Genomic DNA, 20,031 nt, shown 5'->3' on the forward strand with positions numbered 1-20,031 from the left:
GTGTAAAAACAAACATGACACCTCAGCACTGCAACACTATGTGCTTTTAGTCGAGTGCAAGTCAGAGCAGCTCTGTCTTGCGTGAGCCGACACACTCCCGACAGGTCACCGTTTACCCACGCCATTTAACCGCCGCCGGCTCCAGCCCTTTGTTTGTTTGTGTGTGACATCATTGTGGGCCAGACAGACGTTCTTGTTGGGTCATCGTTCACAATCCGATGAACTCCAATGCAACAAATCTAGCGTGTGCCCCCCCCCCCAACCCTTCCGTTTGTTTTTCTATCAAAATGAAGAAGGAAAAAAAATCTGAAAAACGTTTTATTTTTTTTTTTTGGTTTCCATTTGTCAGCCCAGTTCCTTGTGTCCACTAATCGGCTCCCTCCTGACACTGCAGTCTTGTCTCGGTGTGCCTCGTTGTCTCGCCAGTTTGTCTTCAGTACAAGCGTGTAACAATTTGGGAGCTAGCGGGCACCTCGAAGCCCCCTAAAAGGTCATTCATTCATTCATTGGAAGAACAATTATAAACAGCAATTTCAAAAGCATTGTTTTACAATCAGCCACAAGGGGGCGCTAGCATTTTGCATTATTCCGAGTTTCATGAAGAGCCCACTAAAGTGTTTGAAATCTTAAAGCGTCATACGATCCAAAAAAAGGAAAGTGACACAAGTCTCTTCCTCGTGCGCATCTCTAATTAGCATGACACGCTAAAATGCGACTTGACCGCGATGACATCATTCACAGAGCAAAGTATCTCTCAAGCAGGTCCAATCTGAGCTGTAAAATGACAGACGGGCCAGGGGGCGAGGTCCGATCGAAAGTCACCGCGTTGCTACCAACAAACTCTGCACGCTCACGTGTCTCCTTTTTACAAAGTACTTGGAGCCATTCGACCCGTCTCTTGACGCACACTTTCTGAATCATTCTCCCTCTTTCTAGTGTCGCAAATTTCCCCCCGGAGTTCACCGATCAAAGTGCCAATCGTCCCTGCGGAAAATGTGCGACGGCCAAAACGCAAAGCTGAGCCAAAGTCCACGACGATTGGGAACGACAGGTGTGAGAATTCAAGTCTACGGTGAACACATTGACTTGAGATCTTTTTTTAACCTGCGCGACTTTCGGGGGATTTACAGTAGTGTCATAAATCTACGGGCGTCTGTCTGACTACCGTAAATCCCCCAGAAGATGTGCAAGTTGAAATAAGATTCGCAAATTTCTCCTGCAAATGGTCCAATAGTTGTGCGAGGTAAAAATCTGACTAATAAATCGCTCAACCGCAAGCGTCCTTGCATTGTTCTCCAGGAAATTTATTTTGCTTCGAAGGAGACGTGGGTCACAACGTAACCCAGAAAAACTAAAGAAAAACTGACCGTCCAAAAGCTGAGGATTAAATGGTCGTGCCAGTGACATGACCAGTCACAGGTTCTTTCCTCTGGAATGTGGTTGACAGAGGTCAAAGGTAGAAGGACACCGAGTTCACGTTGTTCATTCTCTCGTATTAACTTTGTCAAATCATTCCCCGACACGATCGTTGGGAGGGCCCTCGCAGCAGCTTTTCACGGGGGAAGTGAGTGGCAAACTTTGACGCGGGTTTTTTAGGCGTGATATTGCGAACCCAAAATAACTTCCATCTGCACTTTTGGCGCTCGCTGGAGGTAAAAATGCGCTGTCGTGATTGACAGATTGGAAGTTTTGCCACAATAAGGTCACCGAGCACGCTGAAGGCGCTTCATGACATCATTGTTTGGGGCCGCTTTGTTTGTGCGGTCGCGTCCATCCCGGCAGCAGACCAGCACATTGCTGTCGTATGGAACAGGTCCTCGCAAAAAAATAAATCACATCGGTGACCAAAACCATTTGTGACGGTCTCGCTTTAGCGCCTCACGCAGCACGTTAACAAGTTTATGCCGGGATCTTTGCACCTTTTGCTATGCACCAGCTGGCCCCATTCCGACTCGTTTTCTGGTAAACTGTCTGAAGCGTTGTTCCGTGGAAGCGGAGAAAACAAGCGGCGGAACTGCTGGAAAAGCACCAAGTGGTGTCATTTGAGATCCGAATCATTTGCAGGAAGAGCTTTTTGCCTTCATAAAATTAATACCGGGAGTGGGGATTGTGGAGCAGCTCGGGATACGATATCACTAACGATAGCGGTAGTGTCATCATGGTGCGATCGTTGATATTAGTGGGGGGGAATCTATGATACGATTGAATGCAAAAATTGGGAGTTAAAATGTCTCTGGTCAATAAGGGCGCAACATCACACAATGGATAGTGACCGTATCGATGATATTGGATGATAGTTGAAATCGATATCATGCGATTTATTGCTCAATATTTTGTTTGCCACCAAGTTAGCCAAAATGAAGAGTTACTCTTCTTCTCTACTTTGGGTGATTTGGAGTATTCGTTACTAAATGATCATTTTAGAGCAAACGATACAAGGTTTATGATGAAGCTATATCAGGGGGAAAACGTCTACCATATGCGACGTGTGAAAACGAAACGACAATGGAGGCTTTCAAGAAGTCGTCGACGCTACCGCGAATGTTAACATCGACGAATATGTGATGAAAAGCCAATTTCAAGGCCAATTTTTCGTCAGAATGCCGTTGACAGCTGCCTAAGCGCAAATAAACTCAGCGCAGTGGACGCTGCCAAAAGATTTTTATTTTTTTTAACACAGAACTGAGACCCAGATGCACCGGCTGTTCGCTCGTCTCATTTTTACAGGACGACATCTCAGAGTTCCGCTCGGTTAAATTATTCTCATAAAAGCTTCTTTTATTGCCGTCTCGTAAATTCCTGTCATGCCGCGCTAATAGGAGACGCGCTACGTTGACGTTTGTCGTCAAATTGTGTCAAGACCCGAGGTGGGGGTCAGCCACACATGTGCGAGTTAGATGGAAATCTGCAGTCGGAATGAAGTGGCCATGAAATCTTACACAGTGAAGGTGGATTATGGTCAGCCGGTCATGTCAAGGTTTTCGCGGAAATTCCAAGGCAACTATGCTGAACCTTTTGTGACGAGTTAGCAAAGCAAACTCAGGACTCTTTGTGTCTGCGGTCCAATTACCGGTAGGCCTCGGGTGCCCGGGTGTGATTCAACTACCTCGGGGAGTGAGATTGGGGTTGCGCCGTAAATCTCCAAAGCACCCGGGCCCTCGAGTTAGAGGCTTTGGTTTGAAGAAGAGGGTGGTTGGTGGGGGGGCGCCTTGAATGGAACACCTGGAATCCTTCAGCAGCACCAATGAGCGCTGATGAAAAACAAATGTCAGCACCCCCCAGCCCCCCTTCCCCGACTCCCCCGCCCGGACCCCTCCCAAACTCCGAGCCATTTTGACAAGCCCTGCGGTGTGCGGCAGCGCCACGTGTTGTTGTTCATAAAACGAGCGGCTACTGGCGGAACCGCTGCCAAGCACGCTGACGCCTGACCCATATCCCGACGCACCGACGGGGTTCGGGAAAGTTCGCGGAGGTTCCCCACCGCAATGGAGGGATTACATTTGTTTTCACAATTGCTTCGACGCCAGCTGAAAATAATCATTCACTGCGTAAAGAAGCGATTGTCAAGCTAAAAGAGAAAAGGGTCGAAGGCCATGCCTGACAGCAAGTCAAAGAAAATATCCAAGGGTCTGAAATGAGAGCAATCTGATTGGACCCGGTCTCTACTTTATCTTTGATCTGTCGATGAGCAACCAACAGCCAACAAGTGACGATCTGATTGGACAATTAAAGGCGTTGCTATTTTGTTGGCGATGCTGGGTATCATTTGTTTTTGGTCTTCTCCTGTTCTGGTGGAATTTTCTTCTGGAAGCATTAAGACGGAAAAGAATAAAAATAACTCATTCGTCCAAAAAAAAAAAAAAGACAAATATACTGTTCAAAAAGATTTTATAAACACAAATAAAATGTAAACATTTAAACACAAATAAAATATACAAAATAATTCTACAATGAAAAACAGAAACCCACAAAAGCTGTAAAATAAATACTTGTTTTTACAAAACAAAAATCTTTGTTTTTGCCAAAACAAAAAGATTGTACTATACAAAATAATTACCCATTAACATCTTAATTAAAAAACTAATATCAAAATGTCATCAGAAAAAAACGTCCCTTCAGAATACATTAATCACACAAACTTAAAAAATAAAACAATATTGTGCCTCATCATCCCTTAATAATATACTTTTAACAAATAATTCGAAGTAAGAACATGATTGATGATTGGCTGCGTCACAAATTTGTAGCTGGAAAGAAATCCTGCACGCCATCTGGCAGCTGGCACGCCCCCTTTAAGTACTTTTAATCGGATCAATTAATTAACAATGAGGTCGAAACGTCTGACTTGTGCTCAACTTGTCATAATATTAAAGCGAATTCTGGTTAAAGCGAATTCTGGTTAAACCTGCAGCGAGGCTCTGATTTCGACCGGAGGAGTGAACGCAAACATACCCTGGAGATGGTCAGCGGCGTGCTGAAGTCGCGTCCCCCGACCAGGCGGAAGCCCCACGGGGAGGGTCCCTGGAGAGTCACGCTGTAGGGCATGTCGATGCCGGTGCCGGTGGGCCTGGAGACCGCGACGACGACGCCAAGAATATCCACGCGGGGAAGGAAGGTAGAGAGTCCTGCTCGGCTCGGCGACGCGCTCCCGCCTGACAAAAACTCTCCCTGAGTCTCGAATCAAGTTTAAATAACTAGAGCCGCCCGTGACGCGTGCGACGGGGGGCCGAGCAGCCCGCCCTCGCCCGGGAGGGTGGCGCCCACTCTGGGGAGGGCTCCGGCTCCGGCCCTCCCCGTTTAGACGGACGCGATTCGTTCAAAGAGGCCATCCGAGTCCTCCTCATGTGCACTTTTCTTAACCGGTACACTGAAGTGACTTTAGGTCTCTTTATAAACACACTGGCTAAACCCCGGTGGAACGAAAACAGACGTGGACAGGACAGCTATGGTTTGTAGAAAAATATATACATTTGGACAGAAAGAGGAAAAAAGAGAGAAACATACAAATGACTGGAGAGCGTGTCCGTCCGACCTCGAGCGTGGTGTCGTCTCAACTAACCAGCTTCGCTTTGGTTGTGGCTAGGCCAGTGGTGGGCAAACTACGGCCCGCGGGCCGAATCCGGCCCGTTGGTCTTTTTAATCCGGCCCGCCGAAGGTTGGTCCACAATTAAGGTTCGATGTGAATGATTGCATTCATTTCAATTGGACTTGTAATGACAGGCAATTCACCGCCAGGTGGCGCATTGACTTGAAGTTGCAGAACACGGGGGGGGGGGGGGCGAGGCAATCTTTTCGACCACCTAGTACCTCTGTATCGCTCTACTTCTACTGGTCTGATCACAACCCATCTGCAGCGATGCACAGGCTAAAATAGGTAATCAACAACACTTTTGTCATTTTAAAAAAGTATATTAATACCGTACTTTCATGCTTTTGTTATGTTGATGTTTGATATGGACTGTCAACAAATGCAGTTTTTTTTTAATGTACCATAGCTCGTGCTGACCTGGCCCTTCTGTCAAATTTTAAGTCAATGCGGCCCCCGAGCCAAAAAGTTTGCCCACCCCTGGGCTAGGCTATATTAGCTTGTGTGGTAGATCACAGCTCTTTGATGTGTCAAGTCCGTTGTCAGTGCTGATTGGTTGAGTCAAAAGACGCGCGAGTGCGTACATGTCCGCGCTGACGCACACACAACAGAGAGCAGTGGATGATTGACTGCTGAGTCGCGCTTCGCTCAAATGACGTCGCTACACATTCACTCCGCACCGCGATATCCTGATCCTGCTTCTACGATACTGGTACGAGTTCCGTGCTGCTGCTAGTACTTCGACTACTACTGCTACAATGGTACAGTAGGAACAGTAAGAGTAGAATCCCCTACGACTCCTACTACCGGTATTACCGTTGGTACTATGACAACTCCGACTGCCACTACTACTATTACTATTACTTCTAATAATACATCTTATAATGTGTTTATCAATAAGCAAAATATCACTCGATAAGTGTTCCTCATGACAAGTATATGCCGGTTTGTGCATCGTGACGAATCCATTTCGGCTCCACTGCCCCATACATGCTAGCTGTTAGCCCATTATTCCTTTGATGACGCGGGCCGTGTACCTAATGAAGTGGCCAGTCTGTGTGTCTTATTTTACATTTGTCACTTTTGGATTCTCTCATCGTTTGCGTGGGCTCACGAGTGAGTCACCGAGTGATGATGTCAGACAATCGGCGGCATCCGTTTCAGACAACCCACCGGATTGCCTCCGGGTCTGAGTCAACCCGAGACGCCCTCCGCCGCATTGCATCACCATCACGTAACGTGTCACCGTCGCGATCATTTTGTTTGGAAGCCTGAGATGGGAAGTAGGCTACTCGCTAAAAAGGGTGAAGGTTTCCATGTTTGTGATCTTGATGGGAAAAATGTACTTTTGTAACTGTCATGATTCGGTTTGGGACCAACAGGTGGCACTTTAGGGCTCCCCCTGCAGCTGCACACCTGTTGGTCATGATGTAATTCGTGCTTTAAAAGGACTCCCAGCCCGAACACTCGGTGTCGGGTCATTGTTTGCTCTTGGCTACTGTCATGTTTGTTTGTTGCCGTTTGTTTGCTGCTGTCAGGTTTGTTTCGGTCATGTTTTGGTCACGGTTCTGTTTAGCTTCGGTTGTGATTTTTGTTTGCTACTTTGGACTATGTTTGTTTTGGATTTAGTTTTCTCTGTTTTAATACAATTCGTCAAGTTCATCCTGCTCCTCCCTCTTGCTTGCTTTTTGGGGTCCACCACCACCTCGCAACGTGACAGTAACGAGCAAAGAGGCAACAAAGGGGTGACTGATTTGACCAAAAAGTGTGTTTACACACTTCTAGATTGGACTTTATATCCCATATAAACATGGTAAACAGCTTGTGGGGCCGTAACAGATCAATTCTATTTCCATTCATTTCAATGGGAAACATTGCTTTGGTGCGCAAAAAATGTGAGGGATGGCAGTAATCATACGAGGTCTCGCAGTGTGGCTCCACTCAAGCCCAGACCACCACATGCTCACTTTGTCTTTTGAAAATCAGTTTAAACAAAGCAATTCTTTAACTGGTTTGACAGTGACGCATGACCCCAAACGCGACCACGACTCCCAACTTGGCCGTCTTCAGACTCCACATTGACGGCGTGTAAATTACCAGCCCGCCACCCAATATATATTTTTTTCTTTTCGCATCACCTCCAGTTTGTAGCTGCTTTCTGTCAAGTTGCGTTGACATGCAAAGCACTTTGGGTTTACATCTGGCCCGGGCGGCTGGTTGGGGTTGACCAGCGACGCGCTCCTTCCCACATGTGCTGAAGCAATCGAGGAGCGTGGCAGCTTTTCAAGGGAGAAAGAGTGCAGGCCCCCACCGGTCGCCTGAACAAAATCTCCCCGTGGATCACTACAGGTCCAAAAAAAAAATCCAGTTAAAGGGAGAATTACATCAAGTGGGAGGGCTAGCGGTGCCAATCAGATAGCGCCTTCAGTAAAATCAACATACTTTTTAACTCTTCGAAGGTACTCAAACATCCAAAATGGTCAAGGTCGGCATCACTTTTTGGTGACAAAACCACTGAGTCAAAAAGTCACTTGGATGTGACGAGAGTTGACCTAAATTGAAGAGAGCTCAGGTCCGCCGGGAACTCTGTGTAATGAAGGCATGTTTTGACTCCTGGCAGGTTGGAGGGGGCTGGGGGGGGGGGAGGGGGTTCCGTCGCGAAACCCAAAACTCAACTGACCCATTTTAGCTTCCGACCGCCGTTCACCCAAAAGAAAACAAAAACCCCTTTCACCTTTTCATTGACGTCCTAGTCCGTGTTTGTGGCTCGGCAGCACTTTGGACCGGGATGTAAATCCCAGGTTCTAAAACCCTTCAAAGTCGTAAACGTTTGCCTTCAGCGAGAGATTTGACCGATGACCCGACAGGGGTATGCGGTCCTTAAGAGCGCAAAACAGAAAACGTCTGCAAGTCATTACGCCGAAGAACGCGCCGTCCCTTGCTCCTTGTAAAGTCGGCGTCCTTGAAGGCCGCGCAAGTGTAACGTTGGCACGGCGAGCGTCGGCTGAAGGTGAATCACTCCGCGAAACAAATGAGAACAAGGTAAACGCTGGTTCATATCAGCGCAGACGCGGGATTTCGGCGTTTGCATTTCTGTGGTTAAACGTCGGTGCTTACAACGCACCTCGAGGGACGTCGCGAATCTGTGCCTTGTAACGGTCGTTCGTTCTCACCATTTCCAACAAAATGGCCGCCAACCACGATGTGTCATACAGTATGAACATTTACAGGTGTAAAAACATGAAATATGGTGTAAACATGTCAATTACAAACGCATGAAGCAAAACAAAAAAAAGATTTTAGAAGACATAAAACAAACAACGGTAGCGTTCCGATTTCATCGGCGAAAACGTTCTGTTGGCAAATGTTACCCGGCAAGTGCCGCTGACAAAGCCAACTGTCACTTCGTCGCCTCGGCCGAACTTCGTCTGGGAGACTCCCTTTCGTGAGCGAGAGACAATTTCAACAACGTACAGAGTGGATCGGTAGCGTTGCTAAGCAACGGAGGCGAATCCGTGCTGTACACTTTGTGCATTAGCAAGGTCGCGGCGGCAGTTAGCTTCCCGCGTTTTATTGTAAATCCTGAGGAGATCTTTCAGGCAAAACAACATTTTTTTGGGGTGCAAAATATGTCTGATGTCATTATTTTAAGATGGTAACGATATTTGTATTTTGATCTTATCTTACCAATCATATGAATCCAAATCGGCGTTTCGCTCTGTCTTCTATTAACCTGCACGGTTAGCGGCTGCTGGTTTTTTTTTCATTGCATTTTTATCTTGAACAGGACATCATGGGATGAAAAAGGAGGGTAACAAAATCCAGACACCAGGCGTTTTCCTGGGAGTGCACATGTTTGTTTGAGTAGATGGGGCGAGGGGGTCGGGGGGGGGGGGCGGTTTTCATTTTTACGTTTCTGCTGTTGGAACATTCCTACATGCCTTCAGACCGCAGGACTTTGGAAAAACGTCCGACTCAAGACTCCGAACGGGGGCAAACGGATACGCAATCATTCCTCCAATCTAACGTTGCACCAAAAACGCCGTGTGTGTTCCGACCGGTAGTTGTCGATGTTTGTAGTACGTCCCCTCTGGCGAATGCAAGACTTACTTCCATTGAGGTTTTAGGCTCCCCAAGGGAACTTGTCGGTCCAAAGCATACACCCGATAGTTAGAAACTGCACGCTTCCTGAATGGAAATATGTACTGCATGTACGTGATTCCTAATCTCATTTTTAGTGAACCATTGGTGAAGATCAAGAGACAAGTGCTCACGCAAACAATGACAATTTTGCGAGTAACGGCGGCCGCGGCAGGCGCCTCGAATTGAGACATGTTGTATATTCGGGAGCGGCGTTGCCGTGACGTCAGACTAATTCTTCCACATAAAAAAAAAAAAAGACTTAGCCCGGGGATAAACGCGGCCGTCCGCGCATGATCGGTTTGTTGTGGCGAATCCGTTTTTGTGACTCACGCTGATTCAAACACAAATGAGTGTGTCATTTACTTTTAATAGTCCAGACATGAAGTCATCCACGCCAACTATCTTGACAAGTTTTTGGAGGGACTTATTCTCACTCGATTTTTGCTTGTTTCACATCAAAAAAAAAAAAAATTCTGTTCTCCGTCCTTCCCCGAAATCCACAAGCTGACCGACGCCTCAACTTTTAGTCAGCTCTTTGGCCGAGCAGGTCGCTCTGTGGCTGATTGACGCGTTTAATGGCCTTGTTAGAGCTTCAGCGCCTCACCAGCAGTGGAAACGGGGGGGGGATGAGGGCGGCGGAGACGGAAACCCCTCGTCATGAACTCGGGTGAGGAAATATAAGACGATGGAAAATGACGAGTGTCAAGTCAAACTGACTGCGCCGACTTAAAAAGAAGAAAACTGACTGATGCTTCACTTCCTGAATACAAGGCAGCCGATTTCACTTTCCTTAAAAGGCCAACTTTTGATGTTCCACTTTCTTCCGGAGACATCTCTTGATCTAAATTGTTTTCTGAAAATGTTTTGTTTATTTAAAACTCCTGTTGGGGCATGGAGGGAAGCTTCCTCCCGTCGTTACCATGCACGCAAAGCGTAAACCTCTTGAGCCTCTTTCAAATTAGATTTTTTTTACTACTGCGGGCAACATTTTATAAAGAGCAGAGAGAGGCCCCGCCTCCTCCGGCAGGCCAACAGAGCCGCCACAGTCCTCTTGTAGACAAGGAATTATAACCCCTGACAGTCCTGACTTTACTTCCCCCGACAAAGCCGTCACTGGTGCAGTGAACTGACTTGGGGTGTGTCGACTTGTGTCCGTGTAGTTCAGGGTGGCCTCCGGGTGAGTGCTTCTTGTGGGAAAATATGGAGGCCATAAATTCCCCTTCTGTTGTGTTTGTTGTTTATTTTTAGGCTTTGGCATTTCTTTGTCATTTTAATGTCTAATTTTGGATGGGGTTTGCACAGTGTGTATTTGGTCAAAATGTATTGGTTTCAGGGATACCGAAACATAACCCCCCCCCCCCCCCCCCCGCACCCTCCTTAAAAAAACACTCTCTGTAGTCTAAAAATAGTGCTCAACACCAGAGTCACAGATTGACACGAAATTGGGTGATCAGTTGCGCGAAGGGCATGTATCCTGTTGAAAATGTAGGAATCTGAGGGGGACCCGAACATGATCCCTGACAACTAGCCCCATGGAAAATTTGGAAAATATCCAACTCAACACCAGTCAACATGAAATTGGGTGTACAAGTCTATCATATCAGGATGCACGAAAAAGACTCAGGGACCGATGGCCAAAATTGAACGTGAAGTCGGGCATTTTAGTTTGAAGCAGCCATTTCTGGCGAATTCACGGGCTCGTACGCTGACAAATGCCTCTGAGGGATTTACCCAAATTTAGCCTTGCATGCATAAATGTGCTTTTTAGGGTGCCTTATCGTGTGTAAAAAATCTCACAAATTTTCGCATGCGTATGTAATCTAGTGAAGTTCTATGAACAGGAAGTCGGCCATATTAGTCTGAAGCAGCCATGTTTGCCCAACTTTATGGTTTCTATGTACTTGACAAACTCCTACTCCAAACGAGGCCCAATCATACTTAGGTATCCTCGATTAATGGATGATACTAAATGACAACGCTTTTTTTCCCCCTATGCCATCTAATGTGGGTTTATTTCATGTTTATTTCAGGAGGTTGCCATGAAAACGGGGCACAATGACCCATTCATGCTAAGGACTTAAAAAAATGGATTGTCTTAAAATCAAACATCCACCATGGAACAGAGAAGGTACTTGTTTCCTCACCGTCGTGTTTCACATCCATAAAAGGCCGGAATTGGTTTACGCTTCTTATCAGCCTCTCCTTTCATTTGCTGTGTCAATATTGGTTGGTGTAAATCACGCTTTTATGTGTCAACCGGTCGCACGGCGCTGCAGTGACGGCAGCCTTTTAGTCAAAAGAGGGCATGCGGAAACATATTCTGCCGAAAGGCGCTCCCAAGGGTGGGCAATGCTGAGTAAAATATGAGGTAGGAATTATGGAATACGCAGACCTCCCCCAAGGCTTTTCCAAATGAGTTAGTGGCCATCTGGAAGGAAGATCTTAATAGCTAAAAGGTCGCTTTGTCCAGATGCTAAAGTTCTTCTGGATCGAAGGTGATCCCTGCGAGACTGATGCTGTTCAACCTTCCGTTGTTGGAATTCTGGATTAATAGGCATGGTACGAAATAAACGTCTGCTGAAGCCGAGCTGCTGACTCTGGTCCAGTTTTGTTTTAGTGTCAATGATCGAATTCTCACTATCTTGCATAAACCACTGAAACATTCATTTGTAATTTATCACACAATTATTCAAACAAATTTTTTTTTATTTTTAAGTACATCCTTTTTTGCCCCCTTCCGAACTTTGGAAAGGATCATGCACAGACTTTTCATTTCACCAAGATGACATCACCTCGCTTGGCTTCACTTGCTTGGGAACTTGCGAAGGGACTTCAGCCACGAACCAAAACTTCACCTAAAATTAGAACTCGTAGCCTGTCGCTAAATGTGACGACATAAATCAGTGTCTCCACAAAAACACAGCAGGAGTGGAAAGTAGTGCCTCACCGGCTCGAGTCAGCATCCAGCCCAGCTGCCGCCCGCGCCCTCATGACATTTAATTAAAAGCGAGTGAAACTCAAAACGTGCGAGATGTGTGTGTTCACCTTCAATCGCCGGCAGCGGGTCAAGCCAGAACTTTTTTTGAATTTATTTTTTGTATTTCCAGGAGCCACCGGTCCAGAAGTGCTGGGCACATCTGGAAAACCTTAACCCGGGACTCAAACTAAGCGCTAACATTTGGACACAGGTATGTGACACTCCAAAACATGACGCCGGTGTGAGACCTTGACGTCATGGTTTGTGATCAGTCTTTGCTTCGTATTTAGCACTTTTGATTAGCTTCCGAGCGCCTGTATGTGTGACATGCCAAACATTCAGTTCTGCGTGCGTTATCGCATACTTTGCACCGCCTTTTTATAGCAACAAACCGAATCTTGGGCGCGAAATGGATGTGCAACAAAGGCTGGTAAACCCTGCGGGCTTTAACAGGCTCTTATAAGGGGATTTTGTTTCCTCTCTTATTAGCGACGTTTTCATGTGGCCGATGACCCTCCTGTGCAAGTGTTAGACAAAACTATGTTGGACTAGAAACTTGATTCTATATTCTTAATCTTATCAAGACGTTTTGGACGAGCAAATGTTTCCGTCTCTACTGTATTTGAGTCAATGGATAATTCGTGGTTAAAACTCACAATTTATTTTTTATCACCTTTATGTCAAAATTAATTTGTCCATCAAAATAATTCCCTCCCGAAATAGTGTGACGTGCTGTGAATTGAAAGTAAGCATTATCTTGAATCTGTTGTAAAAGCCCTCACGCTAATGTGCAGGAATTGTTGTCTACAGTGACACCTGCTGGTTCAACGCCAGTCCTGCACCTTCAAATTAATGTCAGAATTGCATCCATGCAATATGGACAGCCTTAATTGACTTGTACGTACGATATACTAGGGAAGTAACTTTTTTTTTCTGCATCCGGCACAAAATTATCCCATGGAGTTTTTTTGGTCAGATGGAAACAGCTACTAAAATTTGACAGTACTGAGTGTAGAATAAAAAATACAGTCTCAATTGACTGTAATCTTAATCTATGTTTTAGCTACTGTACATGAGTGATTTAATGTTTTTCTCTGCATCCGGCACAAAATTATCACATGGAGTTTTTTTGGTCAGATGGAAACAGCTACTAAAACTTGACAGTACTGAGTGTAGAATAAAAAATACAGCCTTAATTGACTGTAATCTTAATCTATATTTTAGCTATATTAGTGATTTAATGTTTTTTTTTCTGCATCCGGCACAGGATTATCACATGGAGATAGGTGCATGCTCAGTATAATAACAATGAAAACCGGCAATGTTAAAATGGACTCTCGAGACTCTTAATAGACTCTGCATGTAAAATCGTGAGCCAATTTTTTTTTCCCGCGCATCCGGCACGGGATTATCACAATGCATGGGATGTCATTCATTGCATGCTTCATTCATTCGTTGGACGACGGTGTCCCCTTCTGACAGCAAAGCTGAGGATGATGACGAGCGGATGCTGGCGGTCGGATGCAGATGCGCTATTAATACGACAGCAACCCGCTGTTACATAATGGCCGAGCCTCGGGCACACGCGCACACACACACGTGCACATTTGTTGAACTCTGGGACGGCAGGTCCGGATTAAGGGACCTGAGACGCTCCGACTCATGGGGACATCTGGAGGTCCCTGACGTGATTGACATCACAATTGATCCTTATGCACACAACAGATAGAAACTTTGGTATACTTGCCACATGTATCATACACGCAATGCGGGACATTCTGCTTTTTCCACCGGTGGTCATAACGCTCAGTTGTTGTTGACTGTAGACGTGGAATTAGATGGGGAGAGAAAGAGAGAGAGAGAGAGCTGAATTGATGGATGATAGCCAGAAAGAAACATAAAAAGAAAGAAAGAAAAAAAAAGGTGACGAACATGGAGATCGACAGAGGGAGAGAGATGGTATTTTTATTTTACGGCACAATCTATACATTTGTGTTGTTAGAAATGTTCGTCTTCACTCAACAGAATAGTTTGCTTCAATTAATCTAACATGTCATCACTTTTTTTTCTTGTTTTTCGAAGCATTGTGTGACCGTGTTGGGTGCACGAGCTCTCACGGCACCGCGTCATAGTGACGTCACATAGAGCTGCGGCCGCATAGGCGGGTTTTCTCGTGACGCTACGCACGACAGTGACGTCGACCAACCTGCGATGACGCCAACGCAGGAGCCTTAAAGGGCCAGTCACCAAGTCTATGAAACTCCCACCCAAATTACGATCAATTATTAATTTGCTGTCATGCATCTTGGAACCTAGTGGCTTAACTTTCCACTTAATTATTGCTACTCCATTTCCACCCCCCTCTTAGTGCCCGAAATGGACTCGCCTGCTGTCCCGAAACCCCTCCCCCGCCCATGCACGGCGTCCCTCTTCCTCTTCTGCAGCAGCGGGCCGCGCGCAGGAAGGAAGTCATCGCGCACGGCAGCAGCCAGTCGGCGGCTTGTGCGGCTAGAATGACATAACGGGTGAAAAAGAGGAAGAGGAAGAGGAGAAACCAAGCATCGACGCAAAAAAAAAAAAAAAAAAATTAAGCCTTTACACATCCACTTGCCCAACGATGCTCATCAAGGAATTGTAAGTATGCGTGTATGTGCGCGCGCGACATTGAGGGTGGAGGATGAGAGAATGAAGAGGAGGTGATGCGGGGGGTGGGGGGGGGGGGTATGGATGTCATATTTCCACCGCATGAAGTGCGGGAGGTGATGAAGGCTCTTGCATCATCATCATCATCATCCCCCCACTAACGTGCTCAGGCATGGCGGTTTGTGCCCTTCACATTCTGCACATGGAATGTATTACTTAATCGAAGGAATGCGTAAAAGACACATCCACATTCCTCCCCATGTAATTGATGGGCGCACGGTGAAGGTGAAACCCCTTCACGGGGCCAATCCGGAATCGTGTGTCCAGCTAGGAAACAATCAAAAAGAAGGGAAAGAAAGCATCATGTAAGGTATTTTTTAGAGCCTTTGTCGGCATGCCCAAGATTCTAAAAATGATTGTTAGTCACCGAGGCCTGCTAGCAGCAAGGGCAAGGCCATCTGCTCACACCTAGCCTGCCTTCCCTTTTTTTTTATGGCGTGGTCACGTGGATTTAATCAATAAATTGTCACCACCACACAAGGGGCGGGGTGGGGGTGGGGGGGGGCAAAAGTTATGACATGCAGCGATTAGCAAGAAAGTCTGGCCCTCAGCGGTGTGCCTGGAAGTGAATTAAAAAGCGTTAAATGCTGTCAACGCTGATATTTGACATGCCCACACCCGTCAAAATAAGACAAATACTGCAGGATTAACAATAAGGATCCTAACAGATGAGAAAGAGTCTGAAATGATGTTTAGATTCTGACTCCCAAGATTTGACGCTTTGATTCTTGTTCTTCCATCTTTAAATGTGACCATTATTATGATTTCGTATGGTCCCGCATGCAACAGCTGTGCCCGTTTGGGGTCGAGCCACAGATTAGCAAACGGGGAAAGCGGGATTATGCCAAACTGGGCATACGCTTCATATTTTGGGACTGCCATTAGCATAGCGCACGAGCACGATTTTGACTATGGAACAACGTGATGCTGCCTTAGAGTTTGTGACTGTCAAATTCATCAAGGTCACAAATTGAACCCCGGTGACCAAGTCGTCTGCGTGGTTCCGTTTCGACACTGTGTTAGTGGGCTCAGTCAGTCAGAATTTAAACCAAAACGTGTCATAAAACAGGATGCAAAGGGGTCCGGGGGGTTTGGAGTACACCGTGTCAACAATATGGTCAATCAGTAAGAAATAAAGCTGTAAAACCTCAGTTTCAAAATAAGGGCAGGTGAAGGTTGAATTATTTCAATAGCATGGCAGCACGTTTTTAAACTTGACTACATCAACGTGTTGCTCATTTGAGTTGGTCGCATTGGTCAAGTGCACACCACGTCAACAATGAGCTCAATCAGTCAGAATTAAAGCCACAATGTTTTTTTTTTGTATTAATGGCCGACTTCTTTTCTCTCCCGCAGTCGGGTGATTCTTCCCATCTCCGTGGAAGAGGTAAAGTGACATTTTCAATCTTTTTGTATTGTGCACAAGGCAGTCAGCGAAGTCACCCAAGGTTGTTTATTTCCGGTGCATGTGCACAGTGCTTGACAAATCAACGAGACCGCCTTCGCCTTATTTGTATTCAGTGCGGACTCGTGAGTGAAAGGAGCGATTTTGTTTATTTGTTTGTATCCCGATCTGAGCCGATGTTTTTTTTTTTTAGTTTTTTTTTTTGCTTTTGCTTTCTTGAAGAAGTTGATGTCTTCAATTGAACAATTATTTTAGACTCTCAATCTCCGGCGGCTCGTAGCTGTCCGTCCTGTTTCATTTTTGTTCCAATGCAAAGCCGAGCGCAGAAGCGCATGAAGGGCTCTGAGATGAGTCTCCTCCGTCCGTCCTTGACCTTCACATCTACTCGGACCGGTCCGGACACAAATGTGTGACGGAGACGTTTTCCCAGAGGGCGGAACTTGCCACAAAGACTGTACCGGGCCTTGTTTTGAAATTCCCTCAAGAAGCAGTCGGGTTTCTTTTCCAGTCTTTTAGCGTGAACAGTTTTTCAGCGCCCGAAGCATTGTCGCGCAGTGACATTTTCTCTCATGGAGATTTATTTCACTTGCTCACGTTTTTCCAGCTGCGTGTTGCTTGGAAGAATTTGTGGAGGCGCAGTCATTTCCCCGCGGCGGGAAAAATGGCTGCGGACGTTCCTCTGCATTAAATATAAAATGCAGATTGAATCAAAAAAATAACAGCAGAGAGTATTTATGATTCCTCTTCACAGCAGGCTAGATCTTTTTTTTTTCCGGTTCAACTGTCCTGTGTGGAAGTTATAAATCCTTTTGTGCGGAACATAATTGTCCTGCGGACATCCCCTCGCATCTAATGATCCGAATGCGGCAATCTGCAGCGGTTGTGTGAACGCGCACTTTTGTCGAGTAGCGTCTGAAAAGGAAAACGCGAATGATAAATCCCGAGAAATCTGGAGACGTCGCCGATCCGCGTCTCCAGATTTGTGGATTAGATGCGATTAAGAAAGAATGGCCGCCATTGTTCCGCACTTCTCGCAGTCACGTGGATCAGCAAAATGGTGGATGGTAGGTGCGGGAATAATGGGGTGGGGGGGAATAAGCGCTTGAGAAAGAATAAAGTTCATCTAAAAATAATAATAATAATAATAAATGAAGCAATAAATAACACTTTTTCCTCCCTCGGCAGTACCAAGTGGGCCAGCTGTACTCGGTGGCCGAGGCCAGCAAGAATGAGACTGGAGGCGGCGAAGGCGTGGAGGTGCTAAAAAATGAGCCCTACGAGAAGGATGGCGAGAAGGGGCAGTACACGCACAAAATCTATCACTTGCAGAGGTAAGAGCGTACACGCACATTTTAATCGCCGGCTCCTTTTAGCCTTTGTAAAGAAGGACGGCGGTGGGCCAGCTTGAAAGTGGTCACTTGTGGGTCACATCAAGTTTGGCCCGAATGTCTATCATGAGTAGCCCCCCCCCCCCCCGCCCCCCAAAAAAAACAAACAAACAAAAAAAAAGCCATCAACAATCCATGCCAGAAATGTCAGCGGAAGTCTGCCATTTTGGATGAAAGCGGCCATTGTCATTTGCGAAGGACTCACCATAAAACACAAACATTCTTTCAAACTCTGCCTTTGAAGCCCGTTTCAATGAGCAGCAAACATGTTGGCAGGACATGTTGATCATGAGTACACCCATCCAAAAAAAGTTTAGTCAGATATTGCTACCCAATTTGAACCTCGTACACCACAAACTTGCGATCCATTTCCCACTCAGAAGAGAGTCACAAGCGCCCCCTGCTGATCAAAAATATATAACAGCAATAACTCAGCTCCTGAAAGCTTATTTCCCCCCCGCCTCCCTCCCCATGTCCCAAAACACTCTCTTCCTTCAGTAAAGTGCCGTCCTTCGTCAGAATGTTAGCTCCGGCTTCCGCCCTCAACATCCACGAGAAAGCCTGGAACGCGTACCCGTACTGCCGCACAGGTATCAGTACACACACACACACACACACACACACACTGATGCAGTCCCTGAATAATTTACTGGATGGCCAGCCAGAGAGAGTAGGCAGGCAATCACCTGATCCTCACACACAACATACACAAAACAAATATCCAGCATATTGTCAAGACTGCCTCTAATCGCTCAATGGTCACTTTTTTTTTTTTTTTTGTCTTTTTGCTCTGGCTGCTTTCTTCTAAACTGGATGCGTAGTCATCACTGTAAGTACAATCGCAATGTTGTGCACAAACACAGTTGAGAGAGAACACCAAGACTGACAAGAGAGAGACATTTGATATCACAGGGATGGGCAATGGTAGTCACGCATGAATGTGTGTGTTCTGTGTGTGTGTGTGTGTGTGTGTGTGGATATGATACTTCATCCCCAACGTTGTTTCTCCTCCCACGGCAGAACGAATACATGAAGGAGAACTTCCTGATCAAGATCGAGACGTGGCACAAACCTGACCTGGGACGCCAGGATAACGTAACGATGAGCTTTGCATGAACGTCTTTGCCGCTTCCCGTTCGTCAAAGTGACGACCCAGAAAGCAATTCCATATTCTAGATTTGACAAAGGCGAAGAAATGGAAAGCGGCAAATACGGGAACTAGACTGTAGAATCCCACCATGCAGCGTTGTGCTCTCCTAAAGCCGCCGTGTCTCGGGTTTTTAGGTGCACGGTTTGGACGCGGAAACCTGGAAGAAGGTGGATGTCGTCTATATTGACATCGCTGACAGGAGCCAAGTGGAGCCCAAGGTGTGCCGGGCGAGTTCGAGACCGCCGATGTGGACTTTGAAGGACGCCGCGTGAATGTGAGGTGTTGTTTTTGCTTTCTCGGCAGGACTACAAGTCAGAGGAGGATCCCTGCAGGTACAAGTCAGTCAAGACGGGACGAGGCCCTCTCGGACCGGATTGGCGGGTACGCACGTTCGCTTGGGATGAGGCCTAGCAAATTTGCCCTCGAGTCTGACAAATGTGCTGCCGCAATGGGCTGTCAAGGTATAAACAATTCTGAACAACAAAGGATGCAACTTGCGTACTGTAATTAGGTAGTTATGACTTTGTCTCGTCCTACCTGGAACAAACAACAGAGGGCGCAATAACTTCAGGTCGAGCCTGTTTGCTGACTAAATGGGCCACTGTAGAAAGCAGTAAGAAAACAGAGTGACATTTGATGCACAGCGTTCATAATTTAGAGCTTATTTGACTTGGTTCCTTTCCAACCTGGCAACAATCAACCTAATTCTGGGCTCCTGGGACACATTTGCTGCCTAAACGGGCTGTCGATTGTGAATCATTCTGAGCCCCCCACCCCCAAAAAAAGATTTGTTCTTATTAGCAGGTCATGTTTTATGGTCATGTCCTACCTGGAACAAACAGAGCACAACTACTTCAAGGCAAACCAGTTTGCTGCCTAAACAGGCTGCTGTAGAAATAGAATCAGGAGGGAAACAGAATGTGCCATCGGATGCCGAATATTCATAACTGGGACGTTAAGTGGCTCTGAAAGTCACTCATCGCTGGCGAATGCATCGGGCTACCGCGGCTGCCCAAATGGGCTGCGGAATGGACACATACATGCGCACTTGTTCCCGCAGAAAGAGCTCCCCAACAAGAAAGACTGCCCACACATGTGTGCCTACAAGCTGGTCACGGTGAAGTTCAAGTGGTGGGGTTTGCAGAACAAAGTGGAAAGCTTCATCCAAAAGGTCTGCCG

The 20,031-nt window shown here is 46.3% G+C and overlaps 2 protein-coding genes across 3 annotated transcripts in view; one reads left to right on the forward strand and one right to left on the reverse strand.

Moving 5' to 3' along the window:
• pdlim4 (PDZ and LIM domain 4) overlaps window positions 1-4,594 on the reverse strand; it is a 23,878-nt gene extending 19,284 nt beyond the window's left edge. Inside the window, exon 1 of the mRNA XM_086130350.1 lies at window positions 4,453-4,594. Within this exon, the coding sequence (XP_085986476.1) occupies window positions 4,453-4,545 (93 nt within the window). The 5' untranslated portion in view covers window positions 4,546-4,594. The remainder of the gene's footprint in view (window positions 1-4,452) is intronic.
• The window catches only part of LOC147194092 (phosphatidylinositol transfer protein alpha isoform), an 18,771-nt gene continuing 3,219 nt past the window's right edge, over window positions 4,480-20,031 (forward strand). Inside the window, exons 1-12 of one of the 2 annotated variants that reach the window (XM_086130351.1) lie at window positions 4,498-4,615; window positions 11,260-11,357; window positions 12,337-12,417; window positions 14,575-14,840; window positions 16,266-16,296; window positions 17,500-17,645; window positions 18,201-18,292; window positions 18,524-18,531; window positions 18,723-18,797; window positions 18,987-19,070; window positions 19,156-19,233; window positions 19,913-20,023. In XM_086130351.1, coding sequence (XP_085986477.1) covers window positions 14,824-14,840; window positions 16,266-16,296; window positions 17,500-17,645; window positions 18,201-18,292; window positions 18,524-18,531; window positions 18,723-18,797; window positions 18,987-19,070; window positions 19,156-19,233; window positions 19,913-20,023 — 642 coding nt within the window. In that variant the 5' untranslated portion in view covers window positions 4,498-4,615; window positions 11,260-11,357; window positions 12,337-12,417; window positions 14,575-14,823. Of the gene's footprint in view, window positions 4,616-11,259; window positions 11,358-12,336; window positions 12,418-14,574; window positions 14,841-16,265; window positions 16,297-17,499; window positions 17,646-18,200; window positions 18,293-18,523; window positions 18,532-18,722; window positions 18,798-18,986; window positions 19,071-19,155; window positions 19,234-19,912; window positions 20,024-20,031 lie in introns of both variants that reach the window. The other variant, XM_086130353.1, reaches the window with a different exon arrangement.

This window comes from Hippocampus guttulatus, chromosome 15 (genome assembly GCF_054856545.1).
Source record: "Hippocampus guttulatus isolate MCC_2025c chromosome 15, RoL_Hgut_1.0, whole genome shotgun sequence".
Taxonomy (NCBI): Eukaryota; Metazoa; Chordata; class Actinopteri; order Syngnathiformes; family Syngnathidae; genus Hippocampus; species Hippocampus guttulatus.